Source organism: Zophobas morio, unplaced genomic scaffold (assembly GCF_036711695.1).
Source record: "Zophobas morio isolate AGI-343-1 ecotype UQ-CSIRO unplaced genomic scaffold, CSIRO_AGI_Zmor_V1 ptg000006l, whole genome shotgun sequence".
Lineage (NCBI taxonomy): Eukaryota > Metazoa > Arthropoda > Insecta > Coleoptera > Tenebrionidae > Zophobas > Zophobas morio.
Genome location: NW_026972111.1, coordinates 6,536,758 through 6,556,545, shown reverse-complemented (window position 1 = coordinate 6,556,545; position 19,788 = coordinate 6,536,758). Strand labels below are relative to the sequence as shown.

The 19,788-nt window shown below is 32.8% G+C and overlaps 1 protein-coding gene across 4 annotated transcripts; it reads right to left on the bottom strand.

Moving 5' to 3' along the window:
* Positions 1-237: 237 nt before the first annotated feature.
* On the bottom strand, positions 238-15,186 carry LOC135123447 (monocyte to macrophage differentiation factor 2). 4 transcript variants are annotated; one of them, XM_064048096.1, is made up of 5 exons: positions 15,006-15,186; positions 9,724-9,799; positions 9,427-9,672; positions 2,981-3,233; positions 238-2,928 (listed from the first exon to the last, which is right to left on the bottom strand). In XM_064048096.1, the coding sequence occupies exons 2-5, from the start codon at positions 9,795-9,797 to the stop codon at positions 2,722-2,724; spliced, it is 780 nt and encodes a 259-aa protein (XP_063904166.1). In that variant the 5' UTR covers positions 9,798-9,799; positions 15,006-15,186; the 3' UTR covers positions 238-2,721. The 4 variants fall into 4 exon arrangements, with proteins under 4 accessions (XP_063904166.1, XP_063904163.1, XP_063904165.1 ...); XM_064048093.1 differs by lacking the exon at positions 15,006-15,186 and adding an exon at positions 14,715-14,932; XM_064048095.1 differs by lacking the exon at positions 15,006-15,186 and adding an exon at positions 14,149-14,235.
* Between the last annotated feature and the right edge of the window lie 4,602 nt (positions 15,187-19,788).

Below are 19,788 nucleotides of genomic sequence, written 5' to 3'. Positions count from 1 at the left end.
AACACTTTGAGCCTTCATGTAATTTATAAATGTGATGTGAGGTAATAGTAAAAACTTTATTTCACCAGAAATTTCTCAATAATAATAATGAGTCTACTAGTTTTCGAGATTATCTAATAAAACATCAATCAACAGAGGACAGACTTCCTGTTCTAAAAATCTTAAAAGGTCCTTTCTGCAAAAATGTTGTTTATCTTTAAGCGACTAAAAAAAGGGTGTTAAATAAAAACCAATATGTACACATATCCGTTTATTGTATTTACAATTTACAAATAAAATAGTGGAGCTTCTTTGGAAGATGAAAATCACTGGTAGTGAGATTTGCATCAGTCTGATACAAACAACAACAATAAAAGCTTGGAGAGTTTATCTATTAATACTGACTTCTATTTTTTTAGTCCGATTCTGGGTATAATTAACATCCCGTTGTGATCAGAATCGGACCAAACAGTGTCTAACACGTTAAAATTCATAGGTTTGAAAGTGAGTATTCTTTCACAGTACATTGATTGTTTGACAATTACATTTAAATTCCTTGATTTTAAAAATCGGTAGATTGAGCAGTACTTTTGGTGTAGGAGACATCTACTTTCTACTCAGTGGAAGAGTCGAAATACGAGCATACAGTTGCTCCCTTTCTTGGGTTTTGTGAAAACGTGTTCCCAAAAGCGACATTAGTACGTTAATCAAAGAAAATACTTGTCACACTATGTACATACAACAATATAGGTACTAGTACTCAATACCTGTTTCTTCCTGTAACTCTGTCTTGCGAAAGTACCTTTAATATTTACATCGGCAGTTTCACAAACATGTAAAACATGTCAAAGAAATGTGTACAACCAAAATATTTTGTAATCAAGTTAGAATTCAGCTACTTATACTTGGCAACAGACCAATAGGGATGACTCGATTACAAATTATTCAGATCAAGTTTATTATTGTTAACTTTCGCACCATATAATAAAAATTTGGCACATTTCTTTTTTGTGTATCACAACTATTATTCTAAATATTTGTCGAGAAACTACTATCAGGTGATCAAAATGTTTAAATTTGTGCATACAACGTCCCTTATAGACTTTTTACGAGTATTACCAACATTAAATTTTATAAAAGAAAATGTTTCAATTTAGTTTCTCTAGATTTTTTAGTTTAGACTTTATTTGAATAAAGTTTGAGTCAGTTCTTTATCACGTACTATAATTACCTACGTCTAATTGAACTCTGACGCAATACATTGCTAAAAATGAATATTAGAATGACACCAGTGAGTATTTTAAACTCATAATGGGTGGACACACGGCAAACAGAGCCGAACTTGCTTTATTTTATAACGAATTCAACTGAAGTGTTTTAAAGGTCACTTACAGTAATATGAATATTAACTTACTGTGTGTTTTTATGTTAGACCACCTATCTTCCTAAATACAATCCTGGAATTTTCGCAAGTTATCTGATTTCATCATACATAAATCATAAAATATACCAGACTTCTGGTAATCACGTCATAAACCTAGTTTCATCTCAATTGAATATTCAAGACTTGAGCAAATAATTTTACTATGCTTCCTTTTTTTATTCACATTCGTATCCCAGTATTTCTGTCTTTTTCTAAAAGACAACGAATATTTTTGGAAAGTCACAGTTGACTTGAGCACATTAATTTTAATTAATCTTTTGGAAATCCTATGCTCGAAGTAATTTCCCAAAAAGGTCAAAATTTTGAGGTGTTTAGAAACACAATTTGCTAATAATATTCGTTATTTAGCTGATTAAACCATACTATTTTTGCTCATGTTGTATTTTGTACTTATTTAGTATATTTATAGAGGAAGCTCTTTTTTTGTTAGATGTTTACAACATTTTTTGGGAACAATCATCGCATAAAAAGATATTTAAAACAATTAATTCTACTCTAACTAGGAAACAATCCCCAAAAGTTTTATTCTTGTAAAAAGAAAATATTTTTTCATTAGTGTACCACTAAAAAATAGGTGGGGTTTATGTTATCTTAATGTACACTCCGATTTAAAAATTGTTAATAAAACGGTAAATGGGAATATCAAATAATGCTGCTTTATCCATTACCCTGAAAGTTAATAAAACATCTTCATCTTAGGAAATGTATTTCCTGCTGTACTTTGTCTCTTCTGGGACATTTAATCATTCACATCAAATTCATCTACTTCCGTCAGGTCATAAAAGATTTAAAATCCTACACTGGGCATTGTTTAGGACGAACATCAGCCATTTTGTTTATCATAATGAATAACTAGCAAAACGATGACATAAGTAACAGCTACTATTTATGTCGCTATAACAACAATAAAAATATAGCAAGCTTCATAATCTTCAACAGTGTTTCTATTGAATACTTTAACGTCATAGTTAAAGTAGTAGGAGATAAAACTTTACTATTGTGCAACACATCGGCATTTATTTATCAGGAATTTCACGTAATAATGTCGCCTTTGAGTCACAACCCTCTAAATCACAATTTCTATTAATGAGACATTTGGTACTCTACTTTGGTACAAACAGATCGTCACATAAATATCAAAAAAATTACGAACATCCCTGTATCTGAGAATACACCTATAATCTCAAATCGCCCAGAAAACAGTGACTTAATTTCGCGCCATCACTGACTTTAAGGTCTACAACGTACTAATTACAACTAATAATAATCATTTGTTCCCAGAGTTATTTCCTACCCTATTAACTAAACTGAACAGAATTGGCATACGGAATCGCTGGATATAAGTGGTTCCTTATGGCAAAATAGTGCACGCCCGCTGCCATCGCGACAAACAAATGCCAGATGGCATGGGCACATGGTACAACCCCATCACTCTTAAAAAACATTACCCCTATAACATAGACGGCGCCGCCGATTTTCACCTCCGACAGCCCGGGAAACTCATGCTAGAAATTTAACAATTAAGTACTTGATATAAACCAAAATTTACAACCTCACCTCTGATATAATTAAAAGACCGGGACCTATTCCCATCACCAAGTAGAAGCACGTTTCTAAACTCTTGTACTTTTCATGGAAGGTTTGCTGGTAGATTATGCCCAGAATTGCCAAAAACCACACGAACCAATTCATGGAGGAAGCCCATCCCTCTTGGGGGAGTGGTTCGAGGGTTAACCATGGGAAATAAGATCCGGCTATGAAAACGTAAATCATAGCTCTATCACATCGATGGAGGACATCTTTGAGCTTTCTATAAACAAATTTACACTGTTACTAGTAGGCGCAACTTGATATTGATTATAAAATACGTATGAAAATATACATTTATTTTTTTGAATGCAAATGATACGCCACTGGTCAAAGTCTAGCTGACATTGTGATCTTAAGTGACATAATTCTGACCACTGTAATACTAGTTATTAATGTGACATCAAATCCTTCACAATCGAATAACCAAGGCCTACTAAGCATTTATGTCGAATTTCATTACTGAAATTGATTCTACTAACGTCAAAAGTTCGTTGGGGGGCTAACGTCATCTCTGCATAAAGTTTGGTTTTCAAACGTGTCAAAGTAGGCAAAATGTATCAATCCAAAGAGAAAATAATGAAATTTTATAAAATTAAAAAGAACATTACATATTTAACATAACTGAAATAACAAAGTGTAAAAATACGAACACACTACAAAGGAACAAAAGAAAAATAACAAATAAAGGAACATGGAACGACGAAGAATAAGCACGTTTTTATTATTTCAAAATCTTTCCACTAATGGGTTTATTCGTTCCTGTTTTTTAAACAAGATATGTTTTTTGTAGGAATTTGTTACTCAGAACTGGTTTCATTAAGTTTCAATAACACCTTCACAAACCTTGTGCTTGTGGGAACTATAGATAAAAATTGGATTTTGTATTAAGTGTGTATCTAAAATTGTTAACAATTTTTGGAAAAAGTTTTCTTCATTAGGTTAGGGAGATCGAGAACTTAGTTGATGACATGTAAAGAACTAATCGATTTGCTGTCTGAAAATAGTTCAATGAATGTCAAATTACATACTTTCTGAGAAAATAAAGGGCGGGTGGGCGGGGCTATTGTATTTGGACGAAGTTAGTTTAAAGAAGATTTTTGGATTGTAGGTATATCGCGAACATATTTCATGAAAAAAGTTTCTTTAATAATTTTAAAAAAGTGAACTGATTTTTTGTAATGACGAAAATTCGGTAATTTTTAAAAATTCTAAGCACGGATAATTCAGAGATGTGAAAAAACGAAGATCTTTTCACATACCTTTTAAAGACTTTTCCAAGATGTGGACTGATTCACTAACAATAAAAACTGAGTAAAATTAACAACTTAACTGAATCTATGAATTATTCCAGATTCGAATATTTCAATATTGTAAAATATTGATGCTGTGACGATTTTGAGTATTCTTAGTATAATATCAGGTTTATAAAATTTTGAGAATGAATTATTTATTTTTATCGAAGTTTCAGGTTTTCAATAATAACGATTTTGGCATATTTCAGAATTCATGAAATCGTTTTACCATTTTTAGTTTCTCAGATCTTTAGAAAAGACTGAAATATTTTTAATACCAAAATTAAACATTACTGTAGAATTTTCTATTTCTATGCAATGTTATTCTCTTTATGACTTGTAGTAAATTTTCAGATTATGACGTTTTGTGGAAATATCTGTATTTTTGGATATGCTTGAAGTACTGGATATTTTAGAACGTCCAAATAATGTTCTTCTTTTTATACCTTATTTAAATCAAAATGTATTCTTAAACTTGTAGAAATATACATTTTTGAGAGAAGTAAATAAGGGGAAGACAAAACTGATTTTGGCATATGGCCTATTCTCTAAGAAAATAAAGGGGTGGGTGGGCGGGGTTAGTATTTCCTTAGATAAGACTGATGTTGTCAAATGACATACTTTCTGAGAAAATAAAGGGCGGGTGGGCGGGGCTAGAGCAAAACCCCCTAACTTTCTGATAGTAAATAATTAAATTGCATTTATTGTATTTGGACGAAGTTAGTTTAAAGAAGATTTTTGAATTGTAGGAATACCGCGAACATATTTCATGGAAAAAGTTTCTTTAATAATCACAGGTCTACAAAAAAAAATCGCAGTCATACGCCTTTTGTTTTTTGAGCATAAATGACTTCCTTGTATCCTAAAACTTCCATAAAAATGATTTTTGCCATTTGTGCACGTCTAGTTTAATTTTTATTTGAGTCCGAAATACGAAAAAACACGATTTTAACACTTATCAAAAAAATAATACCTTGCCCAATAATAATAATTTTTATGAAATAATTAGCAAATTTTATTTATAAGGATTTGAATAAATAGTTTTAATTAATTTTAGATGCTTAAAATCGTTTTCTTTTTGCTTGACGACTGTAACAATTCGATGAACACTCCCTTTGCAGGAACCAACAATAATCTCCCATTGTTTATCCTGATCCCTTACTTCGAAACCGAGATATTGGTGATATATCAATTTAATAATATGCGATATATGCAGACGTTGACATTTTATAGCATATTGATTGCAGATGTAACAAAATACATTAGGGTTGTTCTTACACATGTACAATTGGTTTCAAAAAAAAAAACGGGACAAATGAAAGTGACATATAGACGTCATATTCCCATTGCTTTACGATCTATGAGCACCTGATTTACTCATCTTGTCCCGTTTTTTGTGAAACCAATTGTAAGTGCGATCTTTTTTTAGTATTACACTCATTTTGCAAAATTACACACAACGAGAATTTTGACGTAACTTCTAAATGTCGTTTAAATTGTGACACATGCCTACTTGACTAAATCATCGAATCTGATTTTTTCAACTCGTGTAATAAGGGCAGTACAGATGCACGTTTTATGTGAAAAATGGCAATTTTACGATATAAAATTACGTGTAGCACAAAAATGTGACGTGATGGGAAAATTTGGAGAGCAGATTTGAAATCTACATAAAAAACTGCATTAAGTGCACACATTTTTATTGAAGGAGTATTTTGGTTGTTGACCAATGTAATTTTACAAAAGTGTAATGATTTTTTGTAACGAAAATTCGGTAATTTTCAAAAATTCAAAGTACGGATAATTTAGAGATGCGAAAAAACGAAATCTGTTAACATACCTTTTAGACTTTTCTAAGATGTGGACTGATTCACTAACAATAAAAACTGAGTAAAATTAACAACTTAACTGAATTTCTTAATTATTCCAAACAATTTCCAATATTTCAATATTGTAAGCTCTTGATGCTGCCAGGATTTTGATTATTCTTAGTTTAATATCAAGTTTATAAAATTTTGAGAATGAATTATTTATTTTTATCGAAGTTTCAGGTTTTCAAAAATAACGATTTCAGCATATTTCAGAATTCACGAAATCGTTTTACCATTTTTAGTTTCTCAAATCTTTAGAAAAGACTGAAATATTTTTTTTAGTAAAATTAAACATTATTGTAGAAAAAATTCGGTAATTTTCAAAAATTCTAAGCACGGATAATTCAGAGATGTCAAAAACGAAGATCTTTTAACATACCTTTTAAAGACTTTTCTAAGATGTGGATTGATTCACTAACAATAAAAACTGAGTAAAATTATCACCTTAACTGAATGTATTAATTATTACAAACAAACAGTTTCGAATATTTCAAAATTGTAAGTTCTCGATTCTGTCAGAATTTTGAGTATTCTTCGTATAATATCAAGTTTATAAAATTTTGAGAATGAATTATTTATTTTTACCGAAGTTTCAGGTTTTCAAGAATAACGATTTCAGCATATTTCAGAATTCACAAAATCATTTTACCATTTTTAGTTTCTCACATCTTTAGAAAAGACCGAAATATTTTTAATAGCAAAATTAAACATTATTGTAGAATTTTCTTTCAAATAATGTTCTCCTTTTTATACCTCATTTAAATAAATATGTATTTTTAAACTTTTAGAAATATAAATTTTTGAAAGCAGAAAATAAAGGGAGGGTGGGCGGGGCTAGACTTGTCTTCACGATAAAACTGATTTTGGCAATAGAAAAAAAAAAAAGTTAAAACTAATCCCACCCACCTCCGCTTTTGAAATTCCTTGCTTTATTGCATTAGATTAAGACTATTTTTTCTTATCAAGTGGTAGAATCTACGCTCACAAAAATTTTAAATCAGCCCGCCCACCCATCCGGTTTTCTTTCTGATGGCTCATTTTATTGGACAAAAAGTGGATTCTTTATCGATAAACAGTGGAATCTATAGACGAAAAGGTAAAACTAGCCCCACCCACCTCCGTTTCTGAATTTAATTGGCTTATTTGATTAGATGAAGACTGATTTTTTTATCAAGTGGTCGAATCTACGTTTACAAAAATCAACTTAGCAAGATAAAACTGATTTTGGCAGATGACAAATCCTCTAAGAAATTAAAGGGCGGGTGGGCGGGGCTAGCACTTCCCAAGATAAGACTGACTTTGGCAAATGACATACCCTCTAAGACAACAAAGGGCGGGTTTTATTATTTTAAGAAAACGCAAGACATCTCGGGCGCCTTTGGTGTTTTATTTTTGGAAAAATTTGAAAAAATCTCTAGGGTCCCTAGTATTTTATATTACGGATTTTGAAAGAATCTCGAGTACTCATGCGGTGCGATTTTGCTTCTCGGTCGAAAAAAACTCGATAGCGATAAAATATCGTTTGCTGATTGGTTGAGATACTACATTTCTGTCACTTTTCTCGATTCTGTCACGAAATCAAGTCTTCATGGAGTGATATTTTCTCGATAGCTCTGAGTGAAGTGATGAATTTTGGAGACATAACCTCGAAATTTATGTCAAAATAGAAGTTCAAAATCGTAATTCTGAGTTCTTAAAATTAAGGTAATTGTAAACTTTTGAGCATTTAATAAGCTTATATGCAAACTTTTGCATTTAAAAGCTACGCAATGACATTTGTCGCAAGTGATAATTTATCACTTCTATCGAGAAACAAAATCGCACCCCTGGTATTTTAAATACTCAAGAATCTCCGACGCCTTTGGGGTTTTATTTTTGGAAACATTGGAAAGAGTCTCGAAGGTTCCTGGTGTTTTGACTTTTGGGGAATATGAAAAAATCTCTAGAGTCCCTAGTGCTTTAATTTGTTTTTAGTGAAGTTTGAAAGAATCTCGGGGATCTCTAGTGTATTGTATTTTCAAGAATACTAACAAATTTTAGGCACCTACTCTCTAAGAAAATAAAGGGTGGGAGGGCGGGGCTAGTACTTCCGAAGACAAAATTGATTCTGGCATATGACCTATCCTCTAAGAAAATAATGTCAAAATCAGTTTTGTCTTAGCAAGTACTAGCCCCGCCCACCCGCCCTCATTTCTTAGAGGGTATGGCATTTGCCAAAATCAGTTTTATCTTAGAAAGAACTAGCCCCGCCCACCCACCCCCTATTTTCTCACAGGTAAGTCATTTGCCAAAATCAGTCTTACCTTAGCAAATACTAGTATTTTGGCTAATGACGTACCCCCTAAGAAAATAAAAGGCGGGTGAGCGTGGCTAGTACTTGCTAAGATAAGATTTATTTTGGCAAATGACATATCTTCTCAGAAAATAGAGGGTGGGGCTACTTCTTGCTCAGATAAGACTTATTTTGGCAAATGACATCCTCTGAGAAAATAGGGGGCGGGTGGGCGGGGCTAGTACCCGCTAAGATAAGATTGATTTTGGCAAATCATAGACCCTCTAAGAAAATGAAGGATAGGTGGATGGAGCTAGTACTTGTAAAGATAACAACAATTATGTATACAGGGTGATTAAATTTGCAAATTGTCAGATTTTTCACATTTTTCGCATGAAATACCTCTATTTTCTTAGAGAGTACACACAAAGCGAAGCGACGTGTCAATAGAGTTGGCTATGAAAATTCTTAACTGTGGGGCCACCTATTGAGCTTCCACGTAACGACGAATAACATTGTGGCTATACATAGAAAAAGAAAAAACACGACTTGTATTAATTTCATGGTTTAAAAAAATTAAATTTAATCTTGAGTAAGCGGATTGCTGTTGTTCATACACTTATATGGCATGTTAATATCTTTATTAATATTATTACTATATTATTAAATAAAGATTATTATTTTTTGAGTATTTGTAAGTGTTTATTCTTTCATAAAGTGACTTTTCTGTTTGTTAAATTTATGATATAAAAATATTCTGACTTGTGATTTCAAAAATAGTATTTGTTAGAGTCCCTAGATATACTGTAGAACTCTAATATTTGTCAAAATATCATGGATCTCTGTTCTCTGCGTTGTTTTATAAAAAAAAAAATTATTTCATGACCCCTTGAGAAAAAAATACGCTCTACACCACTGCTTCATATTATTCAATACAGTCATGTGTCTAACCCAACTCTATTCTTTCACCCTACTTACCCACGTTGATTACAGAAAAAACTACAATGAAAGGAAGTCGAGATGCTAAACAGAAACACAAGTGTGGCCCCATAGACCAGCGCCGACAACGTTTGAGCACCATTATGAGATCTTTCTAGCAATTCGAGTGTGGCCAGGACGCTCGGAACGACCCACACACCATGGGTGAGCACATTGGCTACGTGCTCGATGGGTGCTGGGTTGTAAGCTTGGTGCGGCGGGGCTTTTTTGTTCATCCATTGTATCCTTCAAACACACACTTTATTATTCACCACTCGATATTGATTGTTTCGTTACCTTTTCCAGGTGTCCAGAGAGATGACTTTGTTGAAATAGAAGCAACACTGTTGGATGACAGTGTTACTTATCATTCCTGAAAGAAAAGACGCATTTTAGTGGATTTAGGGCAAACTTCGGACCGCCAATGTGTTTCTTACCAACTAATGGATAAACAAAAATCAAGCCGCCGCTCGGCTGCCCTTAGCCTTGCCCCTGGCTCGTTTTTTATTTATTTCTTTGACAGCCGTGACATTTAGGTCGTGTGCGTGTGGCGCTGCAAGGGCAACCAATGGGACGGCAGGGAGTTTGGCACGTGTTTGAAATGGGGGCTGGCGGTTGGTTGGAATTTGTAACGTTTGTTTTTTGGCGGCGATCCACAGAGGTGCTATTGACATGAAGGGGTCAGGGGAGTATCGGGGAGATTGCGGGCCGCATATTTCGTAAACAAACATTTTATTTCATTAAAAAAAATAGCAAAAACCTAAAATGAGTAAATTCTGTTCCAAATAAGTGTAAGACTGAGTCTATTGTAATTTCAAGGTTATGAGTTGTTTTAATAGCAACTTTTTTTCTGATAAATCTAAAAACAGACACAACCTGATTATGATGTAGCATCTTATGAATATGCAGTGGAAATTATAACAAAGGTAGGAGTTTAACAAACGTCAGCTTTTCAAAATAAATGAGATCTTGCATTCTTGTATAGATCAAATTTGCATTTTTTTAAATGAACCCCTATGTACAGTAGCGGTCATTTCTACGGAACCACTCGATAAAAAGTCAAGTTGGTAGCCTGTCATCTAGTACTTTACGCCGAACGCGGTTGGTAGCGGTAGTTGATATGGCAATCGAAACTAGCACAACACGAATGTTTCGGTTGCCCTCAGCTATGCCGCACTGTATCCCGTGCAGACTATGTTTTGTTCATTTTACAAATTTTTGACACATATGTTTTCCCCCAGAAACCCGTCAAGGTCACTTACACCAAACAAATTTTGAAAATTTACACTAGGGAGTGGTTCTATAGAAAAGATCGCGACTTTATATATTTTCATAGATTTCAATTTTTGCGAAAATAGCTGCATTTTGATGGAAAAATGATGACACCAAAATTCACATCTCAGGCATTTAGGATGGAGGTTCGAAATAAAGTTTTTAACCTATTTTATGTTGTAAATTTTCTACAAAGGTAATATTTTTACAAAAAAAAGGACGAATTTTGTGTAAAATTTTTAATATCATCGAGTCAGCATCTGGGTGCTGTATTTTTTTTGCCAAAAGCAGACGATAAGCTGCAGCTTACACGTAGGGATTAAAATGTGTCTTATTTATTTTAGTCTTACCTTTTGTAAATTGATTTTCCTGCCAAAATCAATAAATATTCTTATTATTATTATTATTATTATTGAAAGATTGTAATTTCTCACGACAACTAAAAAAAGATCACAATTGAGATAGGGCAGGTGGGTGGGGCTTATATTTTGCTTTTTTGTTTCTTAATATATGATTCTGGCAAATAACATATCCTCCAAGAAAATAGACGGCGGTGCTAGTACTTCCTAAGGTACGAATGATTTTGGCAAATGACGTATCCTCTAAGAAAATAAAGGGTGGATGGGTGGGGCTAGTACTTGTAAAGATGAGGCTGATTTTGGCAGATGATATACTCTTTCAAAAAAGAGAGGGCGGGTGGGCGGGGCGAGTATTTGCTAAGATTAGACTGATTTTGGCAGATGATATACTTTGCTAGGTTTATTTTTTTCTACACCCCTTCTTCATTCTAGTGACTACTCTTGATATTGTCCAAATATTATTTTAGTAAATACTAGCCCCGCCCATCCCCCTCTACTTTCTTAGAGGGTATATGATTTGCTAAAATCAGTCTTAACTTAGCAAATTCTAGACCCGCCCACCCGCCCTCTATTTTCTTAGAGGGTATATGATTTGCCAAAATCAGTTTTATCTTAGCAAGTACTTTATAGTACAGGAGATATAAAACATTAAAAATAAAAAATGTGCCCTTCGCAAGAAACATGTGCTTGGGGTATAAAAAATTCAGATTTTAGAACAAAATAAGATAGAAAAAAGTAAAATATTTACATCAAAAAATTAAAAAAGGCACTCATAATAAAAAATAGACAAATAAGCAAAACAAGTAGGGCTCAAATAAAAGGATTTTCTCAGATACACATTTATACAGGATCGCTAGAATGTATGGAAATTGTTAAATGTCTTGAGATCCAATTGTACGTTCGTCTTTTCATAACAAAAACCCTTAAAATATGTTTAAAATGGTAAGTTTCGAAGCGAAATATGGATTTTGGAATTACGATCCGCCCCTAGATCTAAAAACCAATGAAAAATTTATCATAATTGAGATTGGGGCGGATATAGGTGGGGCTTAATCTTTGTCTTTCTTTTTTACTTAGTTTTCTTTGAACAATACGATTATTTAAGAACATGTTTCAGATGCTAATTTCTTGCAGAAAAATAACCATTTTGCAGTTAAGCTCCGCCCCAGTTTCACGACAATTAAAAAAAAAATCACAATTGAGAGAGGGCGTGTGGGCGGGGCTTATATTTTGCTTTTTTGTTTCTTAATATATGATTCTGGCAAATGACACACCCTCTAAGAAAATAGAGGACCGTGCTGGTAGTTCCTAAGGTACGACTGATTTTGGCAAATGACGTATGCTCTAAGAAAATAAAGGGGGGTGGGTGGGGCTAGTATTTGCCTAAAGATGAGACTAATTTTGGCAGATGATATACTCTTTAAACAAAGAGAGGGCGGGTGGGCGGGGCTCGTATTTGCTAAGATAAGACTGATTCTGGCAAATGACGTATCCTCTGAGAAAATAAAGGGTGGGTGGGTGGGGCTAGTACTTGTCTAAAGATGAGACTAATTTTGGCAGATGAGATACTCTTTAAAAAAAGAGAGGGCGGGTGGGCGGGGCTCGTATTTGCTAAGATAAGACTGCTTCTGGCAAATGATATACCCTCTAAGAAAATAGAGGGAGGATGGGCGGGGTTAGTACTTATAACTTAAAACACTTTTACACTTTTGAATTTCACTTTACGAATATCATTTGCCAAAATCAGTCTTATTTTAGCAAATACAAGCCCCGCCCACCCGCCCTCTCTTTTTTTAAAGAATATATCATCTGCCAAAATCAGTCTCATCTTAACAAGTACTATTAAACAACCCTCTGACCTGTTATCATGACTTCTTTTTCAATAAAGAATCTAAGTCCGCAAAAATACAGGTTGAAGAAAAAGTGAAAAACCAAAAGTGTACGGTTCATTGAGGACTATACTTTAAAATTATTTTTAACTATACAGAGTGTTCTGTTTCTACGATGTAACACACTCTGGTTATAAATCCTAGGAAGAAGCTAATGACAATATGTAAAAAGATATAGATGTATCACTTAAAAAAAACTAAGTTGTGTGTTACATTTTAAAAATAGAACACTCTGTATACTTGAAAATAATGTTAGAATACTCGTAGTGACTTACCCTGTATATAGAAAGTGTAACTTCAAACGAAATACCCTGAATATTTGAAAATAATTTTAAATTGTAGCCTCAAATGAGTTCTGAAACTGCAGATTTTTTTTATATTTTACGGAGTGATTCTGTGATATCATATACAGGCTGACTCACTAAAATCACAGTCCTCGATATCTCCTTCATCATTAAAGATGAAAACAAAACATTTAAGAAAATCTTTAAAGCGTAACATTATTCTAATAATTAATGAGTTAACATTTTTTTTAAATATCATTAACATTGTAGTGGGGATAAATATACTTATTTAGGAATTTATAAAACTGAAATGTGCTACTTCTGAAATAATCAAAGAGTTAATTTAATTTTATCCCTACATCAGTGTTACTGTCAAACACAATTTCACCAAAGTGTCAAAGTTACTTACTTTATAGCTTTATAGTGGTTCAGGTTTAGTTAATAGAGGTTCTATTTAATGACTTTGATAGTGAATCAGATTTTCAATTCAAATCACTATAAAGTAACCTTGCAAAAGTGTATAAAAATAAGACATGTCAAGTGAGAGTTGTCTAATAAAATTTTGGGACGACATTCTGAAATTAAAGTCTGTGTTTTATCATTTCGGGGATATCTTAATCAATAGCCGGAAATGGGAAACCTTAATTTAAATTGGACATTGGACATTTGTCAGAAAAATGTAGCTGCCGCTATATAAGAGATAAAAAGAAAGCAACAACAAAGTAAAAAGAAAACTTAGTCAAAAAACTAAAACAGAAATGCTGAAGACCCAAAAACATAACACTAATTTGGGTTTTCTTTAAAAAATGTAAAAGCTGTTGACCTTTACAACAACAAAAAAAATTCTTTTAAGTACTTGACGACACTACAAGGCTAACATTCCAACTACTGTGAAATCTGATCTGAGTATGTACTCACTTTTTGCTAGTGGAACTATCTCACTATAACTTTTCTATGATCACTGGTCGACAGCCTAACAATAAATGTCGATAACATTAACTGATTACCTATGTTCCTCAGCAACCTCCGAGCGGTTCTATTTAAAGGCATCTTTACATAAGATCTAATTTTTATGGTTTCAATCAATATCAAAACCTTCCGACAATATATGCGATCCAGTTAATTTAAAAAATGGGTTGAATTACTTCACGTGAATACATAGTTTAACTTAAATTAAGTGGAAAACACAGCAAGCACGAACATTAATGAGTCGTTTAATGTCGCGTATCCTTGAATGTAGATTGAAATAATTATGGCAACTTAATTAGTAGGTCACTTTAATATACTTCGGATATACATTACCGCACGCAGTGATTACGGTATTTTGTTTCATCAACTATTTTTTTGTGTGGTGTTTACAAAAAAATATAGTAGTCTTAACACACGAACGTTCACTAAGTTTTTTATAAAAGAGTAATCGAACCTTAATGGAATACTTGTGTCAAACGATAGCTAAGTATTAATTAACTTAAAAACATACTTACCCATAGTTTTCAATCCTAAGAATTTCTCGCCACCTACTTCGCGACAACTACTATAGTTTCCAACTAAACAAACCACTCAGCTCAGACTCACATCATTTATCATTTATGTTCAGATTCCAGCACACTTATTATGATTATTATGTTGTTTGAAGTTACTTTAGGTTCATTGATTTTAATTGAAATCATTTATCTGACTTATGAAGCCCGCAAAAGTACCATACTAAGTGAAGACACATAACTGATAACTTAGTAATTTACATGTTGATAATTAAATTTAACAACAATACGTACTTTATCGGTATACTAACATCTCGAAGTTCGTCTGTTCAGAAATATTTCAAGCTTATTGTCACGGGGTACTTTCGAATGGAACACGAAATCTGAACTCGTACTACAGGTCATCAACAGATTAGATTTTCCGGGTTTATATCATTTTTATGATAAAAATAACATCGTCTACACGTGCAAACAATGGAACACAACCTTTGCTCGTGTGGAAGTCAAATATGTATGGACGTTACAAAGAAAGCTTGTAGCAAATATATATGTAGTTATAGTTTAAAGTTATTTTTAATTCAGAGGCAAATCATGTTCTTTGTCCGTAAAATATATATATAATGAAATGAAAACATAATTTATCTAATGTACTTGAATTCTAATTAATAAGTATAGTGTGCCAGGAAATATAGTAGTTTTATGACTTTGACTTCTTTATTACCCTTGTCAACGAATAATGCAGTTTATTATATGCAAATTGATCGCACCATCCCAAACTTAAATAGGAGCTCTTTGTTGTATTTGGTTTAAATTTTTTTCTTAGACGAAACGTATATTGCTGACGACGAGATTTGCAGGTTTTATTGTTTTTTTTTTTATTGTTTTGTTCAATTGTCCACTTTTCAGTTTTTGTAAATTAAAACAAAATTTAAATAACCAATGTATTTTTCTAAATGTATGCAACCAACATTACCTTTCATCTGGAACGGCCAAGAACAAACTGTAAAACCTTTTTATTTACTTAAAAATGTTGCTTTTCACTCTGACTTTGGCAGTTGAACACATTATTTTCATTCCCCGATAAGTTAAAACATTTAAAAGTCGAAATATGATAATTTTGAACATTTGATTAAAAATGGCCATAAAAAAAGTTGAGTTTGAAACAGTTTATAGCTATTTAAAAACAAAAAAAACTATTCGCTCCAATTGGTAGAAGGTTGACTTTCTTGATGTTATATTTCTTCTTTGTTATAGCTCTATACAAAATAATGTGTTGTAATAAACTTATCTTTATTATTTATGTAGGTACGTATTTATATTTTTACATAAATCACCATTGCTTTAAAAACAAGGTTTGAAATGAGAGTCGTAAAATAAGTAGAGTTAATTTATCTATTTGCATAAAAATAGTTTCAGTAAGTAATTATAATTAATACCTCGCTGAACGTCACATAACTAATATTTCTTTATTAATTTACTTATATTTTGTCCATTTTTTCTTAATCGAACGAAATCTTCTTTTCCCAACATGAAACTGAAAACATGTTTAACTCTCCTGTTGTTGAAAGAAAAAAAAATATATTAAAAAAAACGAAGATTGATCTCAACTGTGATGAATTTTTCATTCGGTGTTGGACCGAGAGGCGGAGCGTAATTGCAAAATACATATTTCTCTGTTGATTTGAATGAGTTTGTCTTCTCAAAACAGGGGACTAAAATTAAACATTCTTATTTTATCATTATTATATAAAGACGTGGACGTGGGGTAACTGATTCGTTTTTAATTTGACCAATAAAACATTTGTGATGACGCCATCAATATGGATAAAAGCACAAAAGAAAAGTTGTAACAGCGCATCACTAGTGCAAAAAAAAAACAGACAGGCAGACAGACAGACAGAGGGAAACGGGAAACTACTTTTTTCGTACTGTTGGGGTCATGAAACGTCGACAAAACAAAGTTGTCCAATGGATTCAATTGCTATACTTCCTTAGGTTACGCTCGGAAAGTAAAAATTTGTCTAATGTTCATTACACCGAACTTCCCTCAGATTAGTTTAGTATTTTATAAGAAAAATTGCAAAGTTTTACTGCAGTTTTATTTTTTCAAAAATCTGGACTTGCGGTTTCAAATTAAAATTGTAAACTGTTTTTTTACAAAAATCTGAATGTCTAGGATAAAAAATGAAGATAGGTTTATAAACCACAATTTAGGGGTATGGTATTTCACAAAATTAAAAAAAAAATACAATGCAAAATTTTGCGGTGACATCATTACATTGTTGACTCGGATTATTAGACAAACTTTGGTTAACGTTTTACCATATACAGACAGACGGAACCGCAAGACCTACTTTTTCATAGTCTAGGAGGAGATTATAGCCACGTTTTGACTTTTCGTCGGCAGATACATGTACAACCCAATGAATCTTTTGCTCAAGACTGTCCTGGCGCTATAGCTAAAAATGGCATAGCTGCTGTGAATATTTGCTGAAGATAATCCATTAGATTTTTCGTTAAATTCTTCCCCTGCTGAAAAACAGATTAAAAAAATTAGAGCTTTTGATTCTACCGAAAATTTGACACCTACCCCTGAACTTTTGTTGTCGGTAAAACATTTAATTGACAACCAGGACCGTCAGTATCCCTTGAGTTTTACTCAAGCTGTTGAATTTATGGACGAAAGTACAGGTGAAAGAGACATTCTGAATTTAGTTTATAAATATACTAATAATATGTTAAGTATTATTGTCACTGACTCATAGTAGTATCAGAAATCGTTGCCCAAGGGTATGTAAAAGACTGAAAAAAGCTCATGACAGATTCTTAAAGGACAATACAGTGAAACCTGTCTATGCCGGACTCTGTAGAAGGCGGAAAACTGCTCATCGCGGAAATTTTCCGCAGTCCCGTTTTTTGAAATACCTAATTTAATGTATTTTGGTCCGTATAAGCCGGAAACTGCATAACGCGGAAACGGAAAATATTTGTAAGTCCCAACGTGTCAAAATACATGCACTCAACTCTGTGTAAAACGGAAGCGAGAACAAAATTGATGATTTCTACGAAAAATATGTAATTCAATTCGTGGATCTGCACGTGCATTTTTTTGTCAACAGAAAATCACTGTTCTCAATTCTCATTTAATTGGTGTCTCTCGTGGTTGTATGTATGTTCGCAATGGCACAAAAAGCGACCAACAATAACAGCAAAATGGATTTAATTAATGAACACGAGCAACAAAATTTGAGTGTTAAAGAAATTTGCAAAAGTTCGGTTGCAAAAAACGCAAGTGTATCAAATTATAAAACATATTCCTAAAATAAATTAGAGAATAATGGCAAAGCGGTGAGCGTCTAGCCAATCTTTTTCAGTTGAGAACATGCATGGAAAATATATCTCAATGGCCGAAAAAGCAAATAACAATAAACAACTATTTCAAATAATTCTTTTTATGTACCTATGTATTCAATTTAATAAAAATTGATTTCCGTTTTATAGAGGTTTACTTTCCGTCATAGCCGGGTTTCCTGTAAAAGCCGGAACCCTGTTTAAGACGGATAAAAATTTTGGACCCGCGCGATTCCGGCATAGACAGGTTTTACTGTACTACTGATTGGTCATCGTTTGTTGATGATGAATCACACCCAATTTAAAATTTAAGATGGACCAAGAGGATATTATGCAAGAATCATTTATCTCATGTGTGCTTTATACAAATTTTTGCTCCCTTTTAGCTAAATTGAATGATTTTGTTTCTTTGGTCTGCGTAAACTTCCCAGATTTGATCCTAATTTCTGAAACTTGGTTAAATAAGGACTTGCCTGATTCTATCGTAGCGTTGCAGGATTATGAGCTCTATAGATCTGACCGAAAGGGTAAGAGAGGAGGAGAAGTGTATAACGTAAAAATTAAAATGATTACATTATTAGATATTAACTTACCTACTATAAATAAGTACAACCCACACTGAATGGCATAAATTTGCACAAAACTGCGTTAAAAATGAAGTGAGTAACGGATACACGAGAAAGTTTCGGTGGTTGAGAACCAACTGGAAATATTGGAATGCTTCTCTGTGAAGTGCAATAAACATAAATGCCGAAAAAAGGGAAAGTCCGAATGCACACCCCAAACATCGGATGTATTGTATAGTAAATACGGATAAGAATAAATTTAATAAAACTGATTATTAATCACTCTCGAATTTTTTTGGTAACCGTCATCACTTTATAAACGTCTTTATAAAATCAAAATTCGACGAAGGAATTCTTCAAAACCTTGTCCCGTTTTAGGGACAATGGACAAAGAATTTTTATGACTTTGTTTGTGTCGTTGGGTTTTTTCGCTCAACCCCAGATGTTCTATTTATAATTTGTCAAGCAGGTACTTACAAAATAACACTTCCAGAGTAAACAAGTTTTCAGAAATAATTATTTTATTAGAAATTATTAGAATGAAAAAACTTGTCTTTGGTGTATTTCAAATTAAGCCGTTTGCCGTTGTATTTTTTCCTCTAAATATAATCAAGCATTATGAAGGCCACTTTTTAAAGAATACGACGACCCACATCTAATTGATCATATAATCTATAAAAAATGACGAAGAAAGGACGGCCTTTTGTCGTCATTAATTGACGTCAGAAGTAAGTCATAAAAATCTCGTCATTTTCACGTGATTTTTTGGGCGAATGACGTCGCCGACGAGTTATGACCAAAAATTGACGTGAATTAGACGACAGTCTGCTGCTTGGGTGCTTTTCCGTTTTTTATATTTTGTTCTTAAAAAAAAAAACTACAACGCGTTAAAATTTTGATGAGTATGAGATTATCTGGTTTTTGCTATTTATGGAACAATTTTAATTGTTCAATTGTTGTTAGTAGTAATCCATTGCACTTTACAGAAATAAAATATCTTAATAAATAATTGAGTAAACAGGAGCAGAATATTTAAAATTTATGGTCAAATAAACTTTAGCCATTTTTCTGGTCCACTCAAATCTATAACAGGTAGTTGATAGAGCTCGTCTTTTTACACCCCTCATAATCCGACAATAAAAATTTATGAGAGTGTCCAC